This window comes from Leuresthes tenuis, unplaced genomic scaffold, assembly GCF_036924035.1.
Source record: "Leuresthes tenuis unplaced genomic scaffold, fLeuTen1.0.hap1 SCAF_6, whole genome shotgun sequence".
NCBI lineage: Eukaryota > Metazoa > Chordata > Actinopteri > Atheriniformes > Atherinopsidae > Leuresthes > Leuresthes tenuis.
In genome coordinates this window covers 21,372,076-21,395,696 of record NW_027325360.1, presented here as the reverse complement: position 1 = coordinate 21,395,696, position 23,621 = coordinate 21,372,076, and the positions used below count along the sequence as shown (strand labels likewise).

General features: G+C 40.9%; 1 protein-coding gene across 3 annotated transcripts; it reads left to right on the top strand.

Moving 5' to 3' along the window:
• The first annotated feature begins 754 nt into the window (after positions 1-754).
• Positions 755-22,437, top strand: cemip2 (cell migration inducing hyaluronidase 2). Of its 3 annotated transcripts, none has more exons than XM_072388172.1 (24): positions 755-964; positions 3,315-3,667; positions 3,890-4,030; positions 4,148-4,715; positions 7,333-7,502; positions 8,894-9,085; positions 10,066-10,232; positions 10,710-10,922; positions 11,641-11,846; positions 12,667-12,736; positions 13,371-13,499; positions 14,107-14,195; positions 15,199-15,330; positions 15,785-15,820; positions 16,056-16,211; positions 17,250-17,427; positions 18,682-18,897; positions 19,006-19,217; positions 19,355-19,537; positions 19,736-19,955; positions 20,033-20,134; positions 20,251-20,396; positions 20,517-20,623; positions 20,726-22,437. In XM_072388172.1, the coding sequence occupies exons 2-24, from the start codon at positions 3,334-3,336 to the stop codon at positions 20,923-20,925; spliced, it is 4,167 nt and encodes a 1,388-aa protein (XP_072244273.1). In that variant the 5' UTR covers positions 755-964; positions 3,315-3,333; the 3' UTR covers positions 20,926-22,437. The 3 variants fall into 3 exon arrangements, with proteins under 3 accessions (XP_072244273.1, XP_072244272.1, XP_072244271.1); XM_072388171.1 differs by having other exon boundaries at positions 755-1,046; XM_072388170.1 differs by having other exon boundaries at positions 755-1,065.
• The last annotated feature ends 1,184 nt before the right edge of the window (positions 22,438-23,621 follow it).

Sequence of the window (23,621 nt, the reverse complement as noted above, 5' to 3'; positions counted from 1 at the left end):
CAGAGCAACAGGCTAGTATTTACAATTAATTGCATTTAGAGTTTCATGTTGGAAAATGGATTTTTATAAATCAACAGGAAAATGGGAACTAAAAAAACTGGAGACTGGAGACTGTTAGACTCTGCTAACAGTGACATTTATACTGACATAGTTCTGACATTCTTGTGTTTTCCGCATACACCCTTCGCTTCCCCCATCATCTTTTTCTAGTTTGTGTAGTCGTTTTGGTTCTTTGTTATTAACCCAGTTTTCATATTTTATCATTCATGTGTACCAGAATGATTTGACGTTTATCATTTTATGTTCCGTTTTTTTGGGTGACACCTGTCCAGGGACTAAGTATTAAAAATAACATTTTAGCTAACATTGGCATATTTACAGTTATTTGTATCAAAGCGCAGTGTCCCTCGCTGATAAAACTCTAAAATACAAACACATGACAAAATGAAAAGGTATGACATGAAATTATAACCAGTCAAATGTACCTGAAATATCCCAAGTTAAGTAGCACTCGTTCTGCAGATACGTGATCCTTGTCAGTGAATGACTATTACTCAATAAATGACTATTGTTTTGCAATATCATCACAGCTGCATTCGTAAGGACTTTGCATTTTACAGTTGAGCAACTTGACTCTTGATTAGGACGGTAAAAGTGGAGCTGGCATAAATATTACTATCTCCGGTACCTCTGAACGCATCATCACTTCCTTTCTCCTCCAAGCCGCGCCTCCTTTCTCTTGGTGGGACTGGAGGCTGTCCGAGGGACGGAAGACAGCCTATCAGCAGGGGAAAAAACATGTGAAAACGAGGGTATATAAAAAAGACGTGTTAAGTGTAAACTTGCCAGGGTGAGAACTTCTTTGTAGCTGTCACCAGTCTAAGGCCAGCGGGGTTTTTTTTTTATCTGCTCGCCAGTGAGCGAATGGACAGAGCGGGAGAGGAGCAGGACAGCCTCACCAACGGTAGACCTCACCGTCTGCCCGGCCGTTTACATTGTGTCTGTGTCCGTCCGTCAACCGTTGGGGGTGGAAGAGGTTTCACCGGGTGAGCCGCTGAATTAAAGGTTGTTTTTCTCAAGAATAGGCTTCTCTCGAGGCTTGTGAAGTAGTGATAACTGCCTTAGCTAATGTTACATAGTTAAATACAGCGTGTTGCTACTTGTCCCATCCGCAAGTTAGTTATTTGTAACTGTATCCTTAAGACCACGTTTACTTAAGTTTCCTCTTTTGTGATATGTCAGTAGCAAACCCCCACCCTCAGTAAATATAGAAGTGCTTTTTTATGATCGCACAGGAACGAGCTGTAGAGTCACACTGGCCAAAACAAACCCAGAAATCACCACAAATCAAATCCATCTATTTAACCCAGTTTATTGCTCAGCGTGGACCGACTCGCTCCCCTTGCTGTGAGTGTGGCAGTCAGGTAGGAGCTGTGACAGCCCCGAGATTGTTCTGCTCGCGCTTTTTGAGTTAGTTACCGTAGGAAACGCAGAGCTTACTGTCTGTAACACCGCCAGCATCCACGTCCAAAGTAAAGGGTGATTTTACAGCCAAGGAATGTGTGATGGTCCGACTCCAGTGTTTCCCTTCACATCTGTTTAATATTCAGTGGCTCTGAAATCAGCTAAATATTAGGCTGAGTGGGAGAGTCTCTGGCTTCTCTTTGCAAAATACAGTAAACATGTGTGATTCGTGTAATTGTGAAGAGATCAAATGTGTCATTATTCCTCAGGGCTGGGCAGGGCATTCTTGCTTAAGGTAGCAGGTGCACTTTGGCCCCTTTTATGGTGAGGAATGTGACTAAAAAACACAGTATGTGGAAGAGTTAGAAAGGTTGATGACGGCTGCTGACCATCCATCCCCATCACATGGCTCCTGCTGAGGAAGCCTTATTCAGCATGAGAGAGGAAGTAGACATCCAAAACAAAGTGCTTTCAGCAGTCTTTTTCTCATGACAGTAAGTTGAAGTTCCAAGTGAAGAATTCTCAATGTTCCAGAAGTATCTCTGGGACATTGCAATGAGATATTCTTATTGACGTTTGTAAACCAGCAGCCCAGGGCCTAGTTTATTTTGTGGCTTACATAAGTGAGAGAGCTCTTGTCTTGGAGTGAGTACGTGATTGCGTCGCTTTGTTTGGGGGTTGAAGAGGTTTGTTGTTGCTCATGGATAAATGATGACTAATTGGCTTGTCAAGGCACAATGCTCATTGTCCATGTGTGTTTGTGGGTTTGCTTGGTAATGAGTTTGTGTGGGCTTGGATTTCCGTGCTGGATTGCAGGTATTCCCCATAACTTACCCACAAAAATGAGATTAAAATGAAAAGTAGCAAGCGGTCCGGTATGTTGTGTTTTGTCTTTAATAAAAGTGCAATCGGGGCCTTTTTAATGCGCTGTCGTTCCCTATATGCTATCCATTTTCATGCACTCGAATGCCCGTCTGACCCTTCCGTTTGCACATTTCTCACACTGAGGCACAATTTCTGTTTACACTAACACATCTCACCTCACCTCTGGGAACAAATAGTTCTGTCTCCAACACTTAAAGCAAGTCATTGCACTAAAATTTTATGGTTTCCCCCCTTAAGGTGAGGTTCATTTAGGATACATGCATACATATGGAAGTTACTAGGAAGAGTCCTCATATTTCCTCTGCAGTGATATATGACTCTGCGTTTATGGATTTAGTTGCTTTGTGCTACTTTCTTCGTTTATGCGAAATAAGTGGTGTACAGACTGGAGCTAAAGTGCTCTCCTCCTACCCTACTGTAATTGGTGCCATCTGTTTTGGCTGTGTTTTTTTTTGGGTCTGAGGAATGTTGTGATCCATTATTCACAACCTTCTTCATTACTGCTGACACGAGCAGCCAGTGTCATCCAGCTCAAGTCAGACTGGTTGATGATCATCTTACTGCTCGGAGTAATTGATTAATAGTCTTGAAAAAGGAGAGAAAATCCCTGGATATTTACCTGGAAGTAGTCAGTTGGTAATTGCCTGTTTTCCCCCAAATAAGCCCCTTTACCTCCTACTGTTCTTAATCTCTTTTTATGTGCTCTACTTATGTCTTCTTCCTCTGCGTTGACCTCTTCTGGTTCATCTCTTCCTTATTCACACCTTTATTAATATCGAAACACATTATTTTTCTATTTTGTCGACATCTGTCTTATGACATCATTGCACTTGAAGCTGAGCTGACTGGACAAAAATATACAGCTTCAAACTTTGACTTTGACCTGAAATTTAAATGTGATACCAGGAGAGAAACATTTATCTCATGGGGTTCTTTCCATTTAAAAAAAAAAAATGTTCTCTTAGGTAAGCAGACACGTGTACCATGCCGACAAGTGATGGTCCCAGCCGCTTCCCCGTCTTTGTGGCTCCGTCTCACGGCAACCATCAGAGGTGTCCAGGTTATGTTCCTGGGCGGGTGGCTCCCGTCCGCTCACCTCCACCAGCCAAAGCTCCACCGCCTCCACCATTAAAACCCGGCGGCCCACCACGGCAGCAGCAAACGGCACCCAGCTTGTCAGAGGACAATCAGCGCTGGGCGCTTGCTCAGAGCCGCCAGCAAAGAAAGAACACCATTATCTGCTGTGGAGTGTCGCTGGGTGCTTTCCTGCTTACACTTATTCTTGTCTTCAGCCTCAAAAGTGGAAATGTGTTAGATGGTTAGTATGACAGCTGGCTGCTTCAAATGTTTTGATTTTTTTTCATAATTCTCCATGTAACCCGCAGATTGTTTATTTATTTGATGTTTTTCTGCACTTGTGCTGTCTTTAGCATTTGCTTTGCCTCTGATTTATTTATTTATTTTAATTTTATTTGGGATTATCCTGTTGAAAAGCTAGTTGGAGGTGCTCTGATTTGTTACCCATTGGTCACGTTCACAGAGAATTGTCCAGACCACAACCCGTCCCTCAGTAGCTGGAATCCAGGTCACCAACCAGAGAAGGGAGTTGTTGTGAAGAAGGGCCATTTGTTTAGACTGGAATCTTCTGCCACCTTCCATTCACTTACCATCAAATCAGGAGGTAAGCACACAAATCATTTTGAGTTGAAAAGTTGATTGATTCACATACCAGTGTATCCTAATTCAATTCATGATTTAAACTTCACTTCCTAAACTTGTTTGCCCCGACTTCTCACAGGTCGGGTAGTTTTTGGCGACAATGCCGATGGCTCCAAAAACGTAACATTGAGAACCCATCACATCCTCATAGAAGACGGTGGGGCCCTTCATATCGGTTCACCTAAATGTCGCTATCGTTCTCGAGCCACCATTGCCCTTATGGGCCGTGCCGACGACAAGGCTGTCCCTGAGGTCCCAGGCCTGGGCCGCAAGTTCATTGGTGTTCTGGGCGGTGGAACTCTAGAGCTACACGGCACTGAGAGAGTTTCCTGGTCCCTGCTAACCCGAAGCATCCCAGCTTCTGGGCTGGCCTCAGGGGGATATGCCTTCCAGAAAAACTTCAGCCGTGGCATCAACCTGCGTGTGGTGGATCAGGACACGGCTGCTGTCCTGTTCTCCGAACGCTACGACACACACGATTCGCATAATGACAGCCGGCGGCTCACTCAGCTCCTTCGTTCCCTGCCGGCTGGCCGCATCGTCACGCTGGCTGTGGGAGATTCTGCTGTCAAAAGTTTTCTATTTGAAACCAAGAAAGCCTTCGAGGAGGTGCTCGGCAGCAAATTTGCCTATGATCTCAAGTACAGGTAATCACTACTGCTTCATTAATTATACACAAGAATGAACGCGTGTTTTGTTTTCTATTTTTCCGACTGGCAGGTGTATTTGCTATTAAACTGTTTGAAAATATGTGAGCATGTTTTGTTAGTCCTCTGTGCTGCAGAATGTGCCAGCTTGTGTTGCTTCTCTCTGGTATGTTGAATACACAAGTCTTTAGGAGTGTTTTGTTTACCCTTGGTCTCCTGGGGCTGATAAAGAAGGTCAATGTGTTTTTCTTTGACCATTAAAGTAAAGACTCTCGTCTTTGAAGCCTCAGTACTTGGCTGACAATACGGGTATATGGTTCCATCCCCATCCTCCCTGGAAAAATGCTGTCTTTCATGTATCGTTTCATTTGGTATGTTCCCTTGAATCTTTCCTGGTTATTTGTCTTCCTGTGTCCTTCGTGCGTCTACCATATCGCACATCAGCAGAAAAGGAAACGCGTGCAGGATAATGGGGCCACGGTCAGAGTTTCCAGGATTTGTGTAAAATCTGACAATTCAGGAGATTTTCTTGGCTCCATGTTTATTCTCTCAAAAGGTCAGATACAGAAATTTGTGTTGGCTACAGTCCTAAAAGACTATATATATATATATTAGTTGGGCATTAGATCTTTAGTTAATGCTGCTCAAACACACGTGTGCATGGTTAGCATTTCCAGAAAGTGTCTATATCCAGCTGGACATAGTTGGGTTCTCAGCTTGCTTGAAGCAAGGTTACTCTCCAGACTCTCCAGTTTCACATTTCACCTCTGGCGGTGGATGCCAAGGCAGAGGTTTTCAAACAAATCCCCTTCAAATCTACATCAGAGCAGTTCAAAAGAGCCACACCATAGCGCACTGTGTTCAGAGGGAATTTGTGACTGAGGCAGTCATTAAAGTTTCACACTTTCTCCTTTTCATGTTTTCTTGTCTTAAAGACAGGTTGCAGTTTGGTATATTATTGAAATAACGATATGGCGGGTTGAGTGAATTTTCGGCTGAGAGGTTGGTGGTGAAGGGACCAGTTGGTTTGGTTATAATGATAATTTGTTGATCGGTGATGTAGTATTTAGCTCTGCAGAAGCAGCATGTAACGTTACAGCAGCAGACTTTGGAACCAGCTGAGGCGCTGCTTTGTGTTGCATTTCATGTTTAACTCCTTTGTGTAAATGCTGTAACAGCTTGCACACCTTATGACCTCAAACATACAGTAAAGTACAGTTCAGTTTGAACAGATGGGTGTGTTGAAACGTTCAGCTGATAACTGTATGTTTGATTCGAAATGTTACCCAAATGCCTCTCATGTTCCTCAGGTTGGTTTCAGGGGCGTCAGCCGCCCTTCCTGTCACAAACGGTGGCTGCCTTGTGGCTGATGACCTCTCTGTCTTTAATCTAACAGTTGCACACTCACACATGCATTGTGCTGCTCTGTAGTAGATTCACTTCTGGCCTTCACACATTTGCTGTTCCACCCAAAAACAATAAGGTTGTAAAAAGAAAGATCAAATCAGTGATGAGACGTGGGCTATAATGACAGAGAGGAGTCGAGCCCCAGATGGATGCTGTTCTTGTTAGGTGTACCGTTGCATGTCTCTGATCAGAAAAACAAACGTGTTTAGGTTCTGATTATGCCAGTAAGATGAACAAAGACAGATGCGAGCTTGGTGTTTGCCACTTTGGGAATGGTGTGTGTTTTTTTTTTTTAAATTTTTTTTTTACTGTGGCTCAATTCTAGTTCTCGCTTTTGTTGAACTGGAGAATTTTAGTGCAGTGTAGACTTCAGTGTAGAGAGTGTGTACTGCACTTGGATTGGGACGTGGAAACGTGAAACTTCTGGTGAGATCACTTACTTCTTGCCAGATTGAACTGCCAACACAGATGTGTTGAAATGGTTAAATTGTGTCAGGGTAAGTCCTTGTTGATAAAGTGCTTAAATGGTGTCTCTTCAATGAGAACGGAGGTCTCATGAACAGCTTAAAGCATTGAGCTTATTCGGACTAGTTCATCTGATGCCGGACATTACAAAAGCAAAAAGTTATTATTTAGAAGTTTAAAACATTTGAAGCATCCAAACGTCTGCATAAGCTGCTGTACGCTGGCTTGATTTAGATCATACGCCTACAGAAGTACGCCCAGTCCCTTTCGTCTTCCACACCCTTTAAATCCTCTGCTGTAATAAATTCAGCCTATCCTTATTTTATTTTTTTAATTTTTTTTTATCAATGTCATCTTATTTGAACTGTGTAAAAACCCATTAAAATGTTCTGTCCTCAGTTAAATTATCCCCTGACATCCTTCAGTTTATTTTTTACCTTTAACTTCCTTTATACATGACATATATTACTTTATTTGATTATTTCAGATGTTTGCTCCTTTTGTGGCGTTTGCTTTGGTCACATTAATGATTAGTTATCTGACATCTGCCGCGACACTTGTATCTTAGTGTTTCAACAGGTTTGTGTTGCTCATCTATCACTGATTAACTGGTCCTGATTGGCTTAAAACTTAAAGCAAGTAATGACAATGAGTTTGCTGCAACGTTCCGGCCACAACTTGATCATTTGTTGCTCTTTGATATGGTTGCAACACCTGTAGCTTCCTCTTCCTTCTGTCTCGGCAGACAAGCATGGGCGTTGGTCGCCGTGGTTGGCGGTGGTAACGCATCATGCTCGGAGGATGTGAGGGAACATGAAAATCTCAACACGGGAGGGAGAGCTTTGGCAAGACGCAGCTTCACTACCGTGGACGGAGTGGACTTCTCAGTCACTGCCTACAGCGAGTGGAAGAATGGTGAGAAACGGCTCCTCTTCGAACGAGTTCAAAACCAGGAAGCTGTTTCTGGTTTGGGATCTGGTAATGGGTCTTTTTATGTCCGGTGTTATCCTGCAGCGGTGAGCTATATTTGTTAGGTGATATATTTTCTCTTGAATTATTATGACTCCAAGATATGAGTAAAAGTGCTTTGCTGCAGTTGTTATGGAAACTGAAGGAATCTGGAATCTGACTTTTCAAAACATTTTCTCAATTGTTTGTAAATACCAAATAGTTTTCCAATGATATATTTGGTGGAAAATGAACACAGCGACCCCATTTATCACAGCAGACCGTCGGGATGCTTGAAAGCTGTTTTTATCAACATGGGTATAACAATGTTGTGAGCTGCGAAGTTAACACTAATGAGTGAGAATGCTGTTTTGATGGGGAGCAGATATGAAACGCTTCCCAGAACCTGGTTAGCTTTTCTACAAGAGAAAAACGCTCTGTGGACACTTTCTCTTTAAGCATATCTATTTTAAGATCTTTAAGGCCACAACCGACAAAGCAGCTGAGCAGTGAAATAATTATCACCTTTACCTCCAACGTCTATGTTCCCTAAAATGTCTGACCCTTGTTATACTGACTCGTATAGCGTATGTGGAAAGTGTGTTACTCCTGAAGACAGAGGTCTTAAGTGCACTTGCATGAAATTTTAGATACAAACATATACCAGTCTAGTTAGAGTTGGTAACTCGACTCATTTAAAATTCAGTCAGTGTCCAGTGGCAGCAAAACAAACCCGAAAGCCCACAGCACAGAGGTTTTTTATTATGAATGTAACTGAAGTTGTAAAAGGACACCTCTAACGTGGTGTCAGCCAGTTAAAAGCTAACACTGCATGCTGTTTACACGCATACAAACATTAACAACATCTCCCACAATCCTGAGACTCTACCGCAAAATGCTTCAATTATTGTTTGAACTCCGTTGCTTTAGGCACATTTCTCTTTGCTTTGCTTAGTTATTTATTTTCTCCTCTAAGCTTTCCTTGAAATTTGAGATTTGTGTTCAACATCCATAAATCCATCTGGTAAAGAAGGATATTTTGGAATTAAACCGGTATTGCTGACTGTTTGAATACGAGGAATTCCGGCTGAATTTTATCATCTCCACTACTTTTCACTTGATGTGTCTCGGCCTGCCATAAAGAGTTTTTTATGTATACATTTCCACCCTTTCCAGTGAAGCTAGAGCAATCGACAAAGCTTTAAAAATATGACAAATATAATTATATTTAGCTTTGAGTGCCAAAAATCATCAGATCTTTTTTTTTTTTTTCCCATAAAAAGAAATGTGTTACATGTACGGGGAGGGTGAGTTGGAATGACCCTAAACCAAATGTGAACTACTGTGCCAACAAACAGGCTACCCTATTATGGGCTTCCAAGTGGATGCTGAGGACCAGGTGGTGCTCAACCTGCAGGATGAGGTGCGGCAGACCTGGCAGCCAGGAGATGACATTGTAGTTGCCAGCACTGACTACTCCATGCATCAGGCTGAAGAGTTTACCCTGCTGCCCTGCCCTCAGTGCACCAGCAGACAAGTCAGGATACAAGGTGAGAGAGAGGGCAGAGCCGTTGCTGCATGTTCGGTTTCTTCCACTGCCAACTAAAAGTAGATTAGCCTTCTGAGGGTAGCTCCTTTTCATGTTAGTGAACTACCCACACGTGTAATACCAAAAGAAATGTGTCATTGGACAAAACAGGACAACAAAAATAAAGAACAATATGTCTTCCACTTCATATTGTCAGTAAATGCGATAAGCAGATGTTGTGCTATTAATCCTCAGGTCTAGTAGAATCTAATTTCCTTTTCAGCTGTTGTGGTGATGCACGATTATTGGATGAGTCTGGGCACAGACTATCAGCTTATGGTTTAATAGGAACCTCATCTTATAATAAATGGAGGAATTTTAGGGATTTGGATAGAGTGCCTGACATCCTCTTATCTTGCTCTCCCACAGACAGGGATTCTCTGTACCAGACATTTTTCGTGATTGCATTCCTCTCTTGTCAACAAATGGCAACTCCCTTCATAGAGAGAAGGGTGTGTTATATATGCTCCTTTTTTTTTTTTTCTGCTAACATGACGAAAGGCCGAGCAACTTTACATCTGCTACGCATAATCACTGGCAGTTGCACCCTTTGGGCAGTGGTACTTCCTGCATGAGAAGCTGGTTATTTTGTCTTTTTATACAATTGGTTCCTATTGTATTTACGTGACTGTTATTTTGAGTTGTTGGTTTTTTGGTCTTGTCATTTGTACATTTTTAGAGGAAGTGCTGTAAGCGTACTTTCTGTCACTGACAGCTGGGGGCATGTTTTTGCCCAAAACATAAAACGTTAGTATTATGTAATGCCCGTAAGCTCTTGTGTATAATGGTGTGTGAGTTTATGCTTGCACTCAAATTTGATTTCACTCAAAAGGTGTTACAAGCACCTTTATCCCGTTTTGGTCAATGGTCCAACGAATATTCTCTCAAAAAGACACATTGCTGTAGCTTTTGACCAAGAATCATTCTGTCTGTGCTGCTTAGGGAAGCCTCAATATAACCATGTTGGGGAGATCATTGATGGAGTGGACATGCGTGCTGAAGTGGCTCTGCTCTCCAGAAACATTCTCATCTATGGGGAAATGGAAAACTCCTGCCATGGAAACATGTGCCAGTTCTACAGCCACAGCACTTTTGGAGGCCACATTAAGGTATGCACGCGCGCGCATGTGTGTAATTTTCATAGCAGTCACTTGTTTGGACTGTACTTTTTTTCCCTATATTTACCGATGTCTCTCCACAACATTGCCTTCTTGGTAAAGGTCACTGTTTCTGCAGAAATCTGCTTGACAGTCTCCATATTGAGGAATTAAAGTGGGCATGAATTCTGCATTTATATGTGGCCCTAAATGAGAGGGGTTATTCATGTTTTCAGTTCACTTTGGGAGGTTACCCATGCAGCACAAACAATTCATGTTCATGTGTGTTTGTGTAGGTTAAAAAGACATTAAGTGTTGTGTGTATTTGGGAGAGTTTCAGTTCCTTAACAGGAGCCAGGCCCTGTGGATTATTCCGTGCAAAATGGCTCTGTATGAAAACTTTGTGCTGGGTGCAGGAATTTTTAAATCCTGTTTTTGGTGGCTTGTCCTCCACTCCAAGCTTTCTGTGCTTATCCCCCTCCAACACAGATCTTGAATAACTTCTCATCAGTGCATCTATCCCACGTGGAGTTAAAGAACATGGGTCAACAAGGAGAAAAAGGCCGCTATCCCCTCCACTTTCACATGTGCGGGGATGTCGACCAGAAGGGAGGCTACAGGGACCCCACCTATGTGGACGGACTCTCCATACACCACTCCTTCTCCCGCTGTCTCACCATTCATGCCACTAATGGCCTGCTGGTTAGTAAACAGTGTGTGTGTGAGTACCTATAAGTAGAAATAATCAGACATAGATGTACTCACACTAAAGGGTGCCATTTGATACAGACTGTCAGAATATTAATCCGTTACAGGCTGAATCTCTTTAGTACGGTAATGACTTGTTACCTTATTTGTCTTTTCTTGCTTTTCCTTAATCTGGCTCCTCAGACCCTCCTCTGAGATATGAGATCCAATTAGCTCTCTACATCAAAGGGCTCTCTCAGGGAAAAATTCAAACTAACTTTCGTTGAACTTTGTGGATTAAATGAATTAAATGTTTTGGACATAATCTGCATATTTTGGCTTGTTATGTACCTTCTTAAATAGTTCTCTTCATTCTTTCATCTTGTGTGTTGCTTAAACTGGCTTCAAATAGAAATTCAGTCATTTTAAGTGTTTAGAGAGATGGACCCGTTTAGTGTACTGAGCTGTAATGCTTTCCACAGGAAAACTCGCTACATTCCGAGTGTGTTGACCGACGCCAAAGGGACAAATGTTGCCGTAGCTTTCTTATTTAGCAAGATGTTTTACATATTTGGATTAAACCATCTTTTTCTTGGAAAGGGAAGTGCTGTAAACAAGATTTAGACTTGTATTTAATTCCATCTCCTGCTGAGAACTCAGCCGTGGCCCTTTTGTGCTCTCTGTGCTAAATAATCCTTTTTGTTGTTGTTGTCATGTTCTCTGCGTGACCCAGGTGAAGAACACTATTGGTTATGACACCTTGGGCCACTGTTTTTTCCTCGAGGATGGGATTGAACAACGGAACACTTTGTACCACAACCTTGGCTTGCTGACTCGCCCGGGAACTCTGTTGCCAACTGATCGCAATGAGACTCTGTGTACCACCATCAAGGACAAAGTCTACAATGGCTACACTCCTTCACCGAGCACAGAGTGCAAGTAAGAGTTTGTAACTTGTGAATATGTTCACTGTCGGAGATGGGAGCAGAGGACAATGCTAGCTTCTGCTACATTATCAAGGAGCTTCCTATGACTTGTGATTAACTTGTGAAGCATTACTTCTCCATCAGTGAGAAGTTTTATGTGAAGTGTGGAAGTAAAATTAACTTTGTCTCTGTGTGTGTTGACTGTGGTTTTTACTGTGTAGTAAGTTGTCATTTATAGCAACAAAGATATGCAGACTATTTTGTAACCTACAGGTTTTTATCAAGAGCCTCCGGCCTTGTTAAAAAGAGATTATTTCTTTTCCACATTTAAATGAATGTCTCTGGAATCGATGTGAAAGACCCAGTGAGAAGGTGCAGACACACGTTGAGAGAAAACAGATGGTTCACATGAATGTGTGAGAGATACTGCACAAGGTAATACTGTGTGAAGGAGATATTGGCAGGACAGTTTTATCTAAGAAATAACAAGCCTTTCCCTGCTCTCCATGGGACGTTTTGATGTCCAAGAACAAGAAAAATGTCTCTGTGCGGAAGCAGCAAAGTCTGTCTCCAGGAATGTGTGTGTGTGTGTTTGTGTGTGTGAGAGAATTGTGGGTCTTGGCAGAGCCTGTCCAGAATTGATGTTGGTGAAGGTGATTCTTGAGAAATATCACAAGATTCTTTGATCAGTCTTTCTGCTCATGAGTCACAGCATCTGATATGCCAAGATACTGCTCTTTTATTATTATTTTTTGTTCATGTGTATGTAACCATGCCTTTGTCTGTGTGTGTGTGTGTGTGTGTGTCTGTGTGTGTGCGGTGGTGTTTTCCAGGGCAGTCTCAACATTTTGGATCGCCAACCCTAACAACAACCTCATCAGCAATGCAGCCGCTGGTTCTCAGGTAGCAATATCAGATATCTTTAGCAAAATGGCTTCTGAATGACTGATGACTGACTGAAGGAGATGCAAAAACAGCAAGAGAAAAACTATCACTTAGAAGAAGAGCCCCTTATTAAATATTAACTGGTGTATATGCGAAGGCAGTCTGCTGGATTTGGTGTTCCTGAACTTTACATGATCAAAACTGAAAAGAATGTTTTCCTGCTCATAACAAAGGGATCCATCGATTAAAATTGGGCTTGCCAGGTTTTAGTTTCCGACAGAGAGCTGCAATAACATAGTAAGACCTTTTAATATACGAAAGCCGAGAAAGAGGATCTCTCAATTTTTAATTTTGGCACAACGTGGAAGTTCAAAGACAATGGATATGCAGTGCATTATTTATTAGTAGGGGGGATTTCATATGATTCAGAGGTTGTCTGTTCATATCCGATGAACTGCAAGCTTGAACTCTTGCATCTGGTTTGCTTTGGCTGCTGGACCTGACCAACATGAGACTAGCATGACATCCTGCCCTGCTCTCTGTAGCGCTATTATATTTTATCGAAGATAAGGAAATACCTGCTGTTGAGCAGCAGCAGTATAAATGTTATTGTCTTCTTCACCCATTTCTTTGCTCTTCCTTCCCGTTCCAGGATGCTGGGATATGGTTTGTGTTCCACAGTTCCTCCACCGGAGATTCTCATGGGCTGGTACCAGAAACCAAAGCAGAGCTCACGCCTCTTGGAATTTTTTACAACAATCGCGTACACTCTAACTTTAAGGTGTCACTTGTATTGCTCTTCTTGCACACATTACGTACATCATAGTATACAATGGTGTGCTAGATTTGTATATTTTGTCCCTTTCTGCTTCTGTGTTTTATGGAGACAAGAGAAGCACAGCGTTTGTAACTTGCACATGAAATGATCATTAAGCTTGATTCTCTGCTTACTCGCTTGCTTCTTGCCAAAAATAGGCATGGACACATATACGCACACACAGACACACTCACAGACATGCTCCACAATGGTGCTCTGTTGTGTAATGACAGAAATCGGGCAGGTGAACTGTAAGCTCTTTGTCCCGTCTGACCACAGCAGCCTCTTATAGAGGAAGGAGCCCTGAGGTTAAAGACTAAACCTCACTTATAGCAAACTCGTGGCATGCGTTTCTAATGTGTAAGGCACATACAGATATGTCACATTTGTTCCCTAAATTTTTTTTTTTCTGCTATATATTACATGCACATTAGAAATGATCCAGTTCAGTTTGCACCCTGTAAAACGTGTTTCTATAACTCTTATCAAGCCAAGAGAAATCCTCCATGTCTCACTTTAGTCTTGGAGAAAACTCAGTGTTTTTATTGTAATCATGTGTTTATCTTCCCAGGCAGGGCTGTTCATAGATAAAGGAGTGAAAACCACCAACGCCAGTGCTGCTGATCCTCGTGAATACCTCTGTCTAGATAACAGTGCCAGGTATGTTTGTATGAGCAGTCGTGTTTTTCAGTGTGAATGTAGACGGCAAAACGATTTCAGCATTATTAGCATTGCTGTTATGAATATCTTAGCTATTTAGAAGCAAGGGTCATTCCCTCTGTAAATGTATATCTTGTAACTGTGCGCTGTTACTTGGTCTCTGGTTGGTTATCACATGCATCATGGTGCTTAATTACACTGTAAATGTTAAGGAATTTGTGGTCCACTAATTTATTTGTTTAATGCCATAGTTAATAAATGGTTACTGATAGATCCTTGTTTAATATCTACTGGGACACGGCCATTGACAGGAATAGATAGTTGGGTGACTTTATAGTGTGCTGCTGCATTTTAGAGGAAAGCCTGTCAAGTTTTTGTTTACAGAGAAAACAAGGCTTCACAGATAGTTTCCACTCTGCAGCTCCCTACCCAAATACAGCCCTCAACTGGATGGAAAAAATCTTGTGTCCACTGAGACTGCTGGCTGCTCACACAATCATGCACTCTGTGAGAGTGTGTGCGTGTCTGCAGAAGTATGAAGGAGAGAAGTTTAAACATTTAAATGCATCCAAGTATGTGAATTAGATTATGACGATATTGGATGGTAGCAATTCTCAGAGAATTACTTTTACTGTGCACTTTTATCAAGCTCCTATTACTGCAGGTCTGAATTTAATTCAGTGATATTATTGGTGGTTGACCAGGGCAATGAAACCACTTTTAAAAGCAAAAGGTTTTTACTTTTAATGTGCTTTCCTGTAAACTCACCATTTTGTCTGCAATGTGTGAGGCAATGAACACGAAGAAAATCCCATAATAGGAGTGTGTGCCTGTATTATTTGTGATTTTGGGTTCTGACCTTCATTAGGACCACATGTGCAGGGAAATTAGGAGGAAATATGTTTGACACTGTAGTAAGGTAGAAAACTTAAGAGGAAGTAAGTGTAGTTAATGGAGTAATGGTAAAGGTACGCCTGCTGTCATGATTGTTTGTTTTCTAAAGATTCAGACCCCACCAGAATGCCGACCCTGGTCATCCTCGGGTGGCAGCAGTCATCGACAATCTGATCTCCTTCAAGAACAATGACTTGGGAGCATGGATACGAGGTGGAGACATCGTCATCCAGAACTCTGGGTGAGATGAATTATACACAGGGATTTAGTTCCAGTCAGCTGAGCCGACAGCTCATTGCCTTCAAGTGTACTGAAGGAGAGAGGTTGCTGATGGAGGAATAAAAGAACAGTGTCATCACAGGGCGGGGATATTTGCTGGAAATCTGACGCAGTCCCCTCACAAGTTGTTGTGATTCCAGTATCTGCCGTTGGTGAATAATTACTTTTTGCCTCAACTTTATATTTTAGATGTATTCATTTCACAATTGAATTAGTTATTTACTGTAAGCCACATAGATCTAGAATAGAAGAATCACAGAATAATTCTTATCTTTATTTATATCCTTATTAAAGGAACAAAAACAAAATGCACTTAGTATGTCTTAAATTGAAAGCATTTCAGGTCAGAGCATTAACTGACTTGTCTTTTTGTAAGATTTGCATATGAATATTATTATTGTCTTTCTTTTTTTCAGCTTTGCAGATAATGGAGTGGGACTTTCGTTTGCTAGGTGTGTATTCAGACTCATTTCTGCTGCCTTCCCTAAAACCATTTTTGCATTTTCTTTTTGTTAAGAGTTATTGAGCCTAAAACGGACAGACTTTAAATCTGCTGTAAATTATTTCTTTTTTTTCTTTTGAATTAGTTTTTTCTCCAGCTGTCAGGTGCAAAAAGCATGAATTATCATGCACGTTTGAAGGAATTGTGTGTGTCCAACTGTATGCTCTTATAATCTTGCTCTTCAGTGATGGCAGCTACCCTAAAGATGAGGGTTCGAGCCAGGAGGTGAGGCAGTCATTGTTTGTGGGTGAAAGCCAGAACAGAGGGACCAATGGAGGGCAGAATAAATACTGGGGAATAGGAGGGATTGATGGGAAGATGAGGACTCTCCCTAGAAACAGGTAAGGATTTGTCATGAAATGAGAGGAAGAAAGTAGTAAAAAAAAATCTAAATTTAACTGGAAATGTGAACAGAAGTTCTGTTTGACTTCCTTTTCACACATTTTAAGCAGGTTGTGGTGTCAGTGTTTCATTGGAAGGGAAATGCTTATTTAAAAATGTTGTTTTATACTCAAAGATCATTTACGGCTCTCAGTTCTATTCTCTTTTGTTTCTATCATTTTGAGTTTTGAATAGGAATAAATATAAAAATGTCATCAGTGTCATACCCTTTACCAGATAAAACTAGTTCTCCCTGACGATGCCTTTAAGTCTACTTGCATCACAAGGAAGTTTCTAAGGCTCTGCACGCTGTAACAGTGACTTATGAAACCTAATTAAAGTTTGTTTTTATGTCCTCTGAGGCTCTCTTGTCGACTCTCCTTGTGTTTCTTTTTGTCTTCTGCTGTTGACTTTTACAATTATTGTTGCAGAAGAGGAGAGCAACACGAACAAGACGCTGGCAAATATCTGTTTTTAGTTTAAGAAAAAAGACACGGTGTCCATTTATGACCACAGTGTACAACTATTTTATACGCTTCCTGACCACACTGTGACATCTGGCTCAGTCACTTCGTCTGGCATCACTGTTTACAGCTAGATCTGTTGCCATCAGTTTTCTTGCCAGAGAGGAGATTTTTTTTTTTTTTTTTCACTAAAATATATGGATGATTAATTCTATGCTCTATTTTAATTCCCTTTGTGTTACCTTGAATCCGTTCTGAAAAAACAAAGTCAATTTATACCTCCTAAGATTCTCATTTGAAGGCAAGTATAATATTTCATGGAAACCAGAATACAACAAAAATGTGTATACCAGATTGCTGATATAATTCTTATCAAAGAACATTCATCATTTTGATTCGACCTGAACTTTTTAGCCCGTGCAATTAAAGTTATTTGGGTTATTCGCTATTTTGCATTGCAAAACATTTTCACTTTTAATTGAATCAACTCCCTAAATCCCTGTCCCTTGTCTTGCCGCTGCATTTCCACCTCAGGACATTCCCAATCAGAGGTTTCCAGATCTACGACGGGCCAGTGCGGCTCACACGGAGTACGTTTCGTGGATTCATCCCCACACCGGAGCGTTACACCAGCGCAGTGGGATTCAACTTGAAGAACACGTGGCAGCTGACCCCACGAAACAACCTGTCCCAGCTTACCTTCCACCCTACTGTGAGTAAACATCTGGATGGGAGTATGTTAAAGAGCTGAATGTGCTGCGAATGTGTGTGTGTACGGTTGTAGAAATGTTCAGACTCAAACTGTGGGTCTCTCAGTAGAATATGATCTACTGTTCATAGTACATGGTTCTAAGTTTTCATTCAACTCTGCTCTTTATGTCATGTATTAGTAGTATACAATAACTATGATATACAATAACTGTGATATACAATAACTGTGATATACAATAACTAGTGGCTTTTTCAGTCTCATATTAAGAGATTAATTTTCAACAGTTAACTTTTAACTGTCAGCTGTTTTAAAAAAATTGAGTTCCTCCTTGTTAATTAATCTTTTCTTTCATCTAATGTTGTTAATTGCGAGCACTTTTTGGACTGATATATTTAGGAAAACAGGAAAACCTTCTCTGAGTTGACTCCAGTCAGGATACTGTTCACATGGCTCATTTGGGTTAACTGTTTCTTCTTTGGCAGTGGGCTCAGATTTGTTCTCTCCCCTGCAAGCATCTCAACATTTTTATTAGATCAGATCAGAGTCTTGGCTGCATTAGAGTCAGGAGTTATTCTAGGCACCCAGGGACTCCTTATAATTGTCTGTCCTGTTGTGAAGCAATTATAGGTCACTGATGCCCTCTTGTGGTATGATACGGATGTATTTAGCTCCAGATCATTCAGCCTGATCTGTTCAACCAGAATTTTATAATAAACAAAATATTATATGTAATAGATATTTGCAGTCTCAGTAAAATTTGAAGCCAGTCAAACCCTCTGAAATATTGGTTGGAGTGAATATTGGATTGGTAGATACTATCACATTTTTTTTTTTTTAAGAAATTGAAAGAGAAGTGTGAAGGCTAAGCATTTTTAATGTAGGATCCTCAATAAAATGAAGTCATTAAGGTGTAATATCTTGCATGAAATGAGTGAATTGAAGTAGGCACGGCAAAATATTATAGGTTCATAATGTCTGCACTGAAGTGAAGTAAGTGTAAGAATTTCTGTTTGAGTTTTTTTCTTTTTTGGGTTGTTAAATATTTTTTTGATTAAATATCACTGTGGACATTTTATCTTGCTGGATGACTGATGATATGAAACATCATTGAAATTACTCTGATGACATGCAGTTACTGGTGAAATAGCAGCTTAGTTAAAGAGTGAATTTACAAACTAGGCTGCATTAAACCTAATGGTTGAACAGTAATTAAATGATGCCATTCATAACTCCCTTCACAAATTCTATCCTCAGGTGGTTCTCCGAGCATTCTTTGGTCGTCCAGGACAGTGGTTTGAAGACAATGACTTGGATGGTGATAAGAACTCCATCTTTCACGATGTGGACGGGTCAGTAACAGGTTATAGAGACACATACATCGGCAGACCAGACAATTTTCTGATCCAGCATCCCACTTGTGTGAAATTACCTCTGTGGAATGGAATGACCTGCAGTGGCCGCTACTCTCAGGTACAGCACATCAGGGTCTAAGCAACACCATTGTTCTCTATTTCTTTTCTTTTTTTTTTTCTTCTGTCTTTCCCTGACCCTTGCACTCCACATCCTCCTGTCTTTCAGGTGTACATCCAGACCCAGGGAGCCCCGAGCCTCAGTTTGTCCATCATCAGAGACGAATACCCTGATGCTCCACTGGTACTGAGGGGGATTAACAGCCAGGGGGCGGTGTCTCAGCAGTACCAGCCCATCCTGATGATGAGCAAGAGCTACACTTTGCACTGGAACGGACCTGCTCCCAGAGAGGTTGTCCTCTCTCTCATCAACTTTGATAAGTGAGTAAAAGATAATGAGCCACAAGTGTATTCCCATGTGTTCAGCCACTGGTGTACTTAGTTGTGGGATATCTGTCATTTTAGATAAATATTAAATTAGAACTAATGAGCTTAAAAACTGTCTTTCTCACACTCAGAGATGACTGGGCACTGGTGGGACTCTGTTACCCATCGGACACCACGTTTCAGATCATGGCCGACATCTACGATAGGCAAAAAAACACCTTTGATGACATCGTAGACTATGGCACCGTGTCGTCTCTTGCACAGCTAGAGAAGAAACCGTTGGAAAGGAAATACTTCTTTGACCAATCTGCTGGGTAAGAAAACACATGAACTTGTAAACGTACAACAAGAAGTATTAATCATGGGTGGGTCAAAGGGGTAAGTGTGATTTAGGTGGGCTGTTAATACAGACTTATATCGACCTATGGAGGAAAACTCCTGTAGCTAAGCAATCATTCATTCGTTTCTGAAGTTTATTGTGCTCTGACTGTTTCTTCTGCACCATCACACAGCGTATTGTGGCTCTACCTACGGGCCCGGCATGGTCGTGACGGTCACAGCTACTGTTCAGCTAAAGGCTGTGAAAGAGTGAAAGTCATGGCCACGACATCATCCAAACAGACCTGTAACTGTACGACTAAGGCCTACCCCAAGTATTCCAAGACTCCCTCTGCAGTGGTGCCTATGCCGCCTCTAAACGCACAACCTTGCAAAGACTGTGGTGCTCAACAGGTTTGTATTAAAGATGACCTCCATTTAGCCACTTAAAACACATTCATTATTATTATTATTTATTTTGTTTGTGTTAGTTTGTGTTTTCCAGTGAGCCATGGACCTCCTACCTCCAGACACAAGTGAAGTCTCTCAGCCCCAAAGAGCAACAGAGGGGAGATAACATGTCCTTTATCACTGTGAGGCTCCTGAGCTACTAAAAACTACTCTTTACCTTATGATACCAAATGATGGCAAATTTTTATCTTTGACCAGAGTTTGTTTGACAAATGTATCGTTTTATTTCGCATGCCAGGTAAATGAGGTGACCGTGTCCTTCTCTCAGCCTGGCTTTTTCCTGGTCTCTGTGGATGCCTGTTCTGGAAAAGTCACCAAGAAAACCTCCTTTGCAAAGATGGATGCCAAGATGGAACAGTATCTAAAAACTGGAATACCAAAGCGGTGAGCCACAGAAAATGACATCATTATGTTCACACCCCATACTTTTACATTTCTGTCTCGGGTGGAGAGACTTTGAATTCGGCAGCATCTTGCTCAGTGTACTGACCCGTTTGTCTCCAGATCGATGGTGCTGATGGCAACACGAGGTCAGCCCGTAGGCCTGGTTGACCTAGCACCACATCTGGTTTCCTTTGGTATGGCCAAATCGGCTGATCTGCACGGTAAAGGTAAGCAACATAGTTGTTTTTTTTTCCTTTCTATTTCTGTCCAGCTACTACCTTTTTAAGATTCTTTTTCTTACATGCTCTTGTTCCTGCCTCTCATCACAGACAGTCTGGCACTGTGGGGGTTCCTGGGTGGTTCTTCACCCCCTTCCTGGGTTTCACTACGAGTCGGACAGGAGGATGACGTCCTTGGGCTACAGGAGCGCTACTTGCCCTTGGGTCTAGAGATTTATGGCTGTTTGCCGCCTGCAGCTCAAAAACGCAAAGACCTGGAGCTTCTCAAAAAAGCCACACAGCTACAATAACCAATGTGAACAACTTACCTACTCAGAACACTCTTGCACACAGATACACAAACACACAGCCAGCTGATGAATGTGAACTGCTGAACCTTTAATTTATTAACAGTAATGAAGATGTTTACCAATTACAAGTGGAAAGAGGGTGTTTTGTAATGAACGGGGTGACTGTTTTTGCGTGTATGTGTTTGTATGCCTTGGGGTTGTTAAGTCGATGCACTTTCTTTTTGGAGATACAACATCTTGCCTTATCAGCCAAAGTTTTCCAAAGGAGCTTTTACAGCAACTCTACCAATATCACTATTTATTATGCAGTTAATGAAAACAGAAAAAAAATTGTCTTTCTGTGACAACACAGCGTAATGGATTAGATACACACGGACCTGAAGGAAATTATGAAAATAAATGGCTTTTTCGCTGAAATGAGACGTTGGACCAGAGCTGAAAATGAAACGGGCATCTGAGAATCAAACATCAATATTAAGCCAAAAATGAACATGGTGTAATAAATCAGAGCCAGTGGGTTAGCCTGCGTTAGTGAATAGAATAGCAAAATCAAATAATAAGCCATATTCATACTGATATTTTCATAGTCATTAAGAGATGATGTGTAGTTACATTTATCAGGCTGTTTATTGCTTTTCTACCAGAAGAATGCCATTAAACAGGCAAGTGATGACCATGTAGGCCTTTTCCCTCCTACTCAGCATCTGTAACAACTGACTCTTTTACTGGAAGACCTCTGATCATCGTGCAGCTGTACAACAAAAGACTTCAAGCACCTTTTTGTGGATTCCTACATGGACTTACTGGATCTTTTTACTGCATATTTGTATTTATCTTTTCACACTGCTGGTCTCTGAAGCTTGGCCATAAAGTGCAGCACAAGTAGAAATCTACATGTCTTTCTTTCTTTTGTTTGTTTGTTTTCTCAGACGGAATAGAATTGAATGTTATATCTGTTGTCTGCCTCATTCATGAGCTTTTTATGTGTATTCTTGTCAAAAGACTATGTTGAGATTTAATAATCGGAAGCCTTTGTATGTACTCGGACTCTGCAGTAGTGAGCAGCAAATGTATACAGATCTAATACCTGCTGAGAGATACACAGCTTTACTTTGTGACTATATTTTCTTTAATGCATGTCTGGATGTGAGCAGGGCTCCCCCACTGAGCATTGCTAAGTATTGTGTAGTTTTGACTGACTGATCATGTGAGATGGAGGGAGGACAATGACCTTGTTGCCTTTTAACCACTCTACTGTTAAAGAGCAGAAGAATGAGATATTTCCACCCTGTACCTTTTGTTCATTTGATACTTTGAAGATGCACAACTAGTTTTTTTTTTTTTTTTTTTTCCCTTTTTAATTAGTGAATTTTGTAAATATGGTGTCAACTGTAATGTAGAACAGTTAGTCAGTGCTGTATGTGTTTGCAGTGTTTTTGCTTTTTCTCCATTGATGTGTAATTAGGACATTTAAAATAAACAAACAAAAAAAATTTGAACAAAAATTCAGTATTTGCCATGAAATAAATACATTTATTGATTTTAATCTAATCTTTTTTTTTTTAGCTTCGTAGCTGAAGAATCTTCTCTCCTTACAGGTGCAAAAGGCTTTTATGTTTTGAAATTGCTGAAATAAATGAGTAACACAGTTAAGTAAGCCTTGTCCTGAAGTTTTGTGTGCTATTCTCTATTTACTTTAAGATTTTCCACACTTGATTTTCATTTAGCACCCCAAACAAAGACTGCAATTGCATATCCTTTTAAAGCTCGTCATGTTCAGTTTGTTTGCATATGGCATCAGCTTAGTTGCTTTGGACAAGTCTAGATTTTTTTATGTTGTCTTTGGGATTCCTTTATGTCTACTCTGAAATAGATTTTTACCAAAAAAATAGTACCTACAGCTGATATTAGCTATGTAGTCAGATCTGTGTTTGTGGTGAAATTAACATTATTGTTAGCATCAGGAGCTAACCATGGCTAACATGATGCAAGATGGGATCCAAGGCCGAAGATTGATTTTGATGGGCTTAAGAGACAACGATAAACATCTTCTATCAAACGTGTTAAACTATTAAAGTTATAATGAAAAACAACTTTGATATAATTTTTACAAATTTAAATCCGAACGAGAGACGTGTTAAGTTCTGAATTATATCATCCACAATCCGTTTTCCAAGCTAAATGCAGAAAAAGATCTCCTTTGTTAATGGTAAAGTAAACCTTTTTAGATGTGTTGATATTGTTGTCATTTCTTCTGTGTGCTTATTTGTACCAGCCAAGAAGCTACTTACAGATTAAAGAAATATGGTACAGTCTTAACTGCACAGCCCACCCATATGGCTCAGATATTGAATATACTTGACCATGGACACAGTGTTCCCACACACTTCACATCTTTTTCTAAATGAGGGAGGACAGGCTGGAGTGGTGCCATTTACAGGAAAAATGATGATGACAGCAGCTCTTTTAACAACTAGACAACTGCCAAAGGGGTTGGGGGGGAACCCACACCGACACCGACTGGTGGAATTGCTCTGACTCTTCTCATTGTTTCTCACTGCCTCCAAAGCCTGATGCTTTAGGTTGATTTAGACCCATTTAAACTTTTACTTTCATTGTCATTGCAGACATAGATTGCATTAGATCTATTGTTGCCAGAAATATTTAAAAAGCTTTTGTAATGGGTTGATCTTGGT

What these genes read in the sequence shown, in the direction of transcription:
- cemip2 (XM_072388172.1), top strand. Translation starts at nt 3,334, where the DNA reads ATGCCGACAAGTGATGGTCCCAGCCGCTTCCCCGTCTTTGTGGCTCCG. An exon ending in ATGCAGCCGCTGGTTCTCAG is followed by an intron (nt 12,737 to 13,370) that starts GTAGCAATATCA and finishes TTCCCGTTCCAG; the next exon opens with GATGCTGGGATATGGTTTGT. An exon ending in AGCTTACCTTCCACCCTACT is followed by an intron (nt 17,428 to 18,681) that starts GTGAGTAAACAT and finishes TTCTATCCTCAG; the next exon opens with GTGGTTCTCCGAGCATTCTT.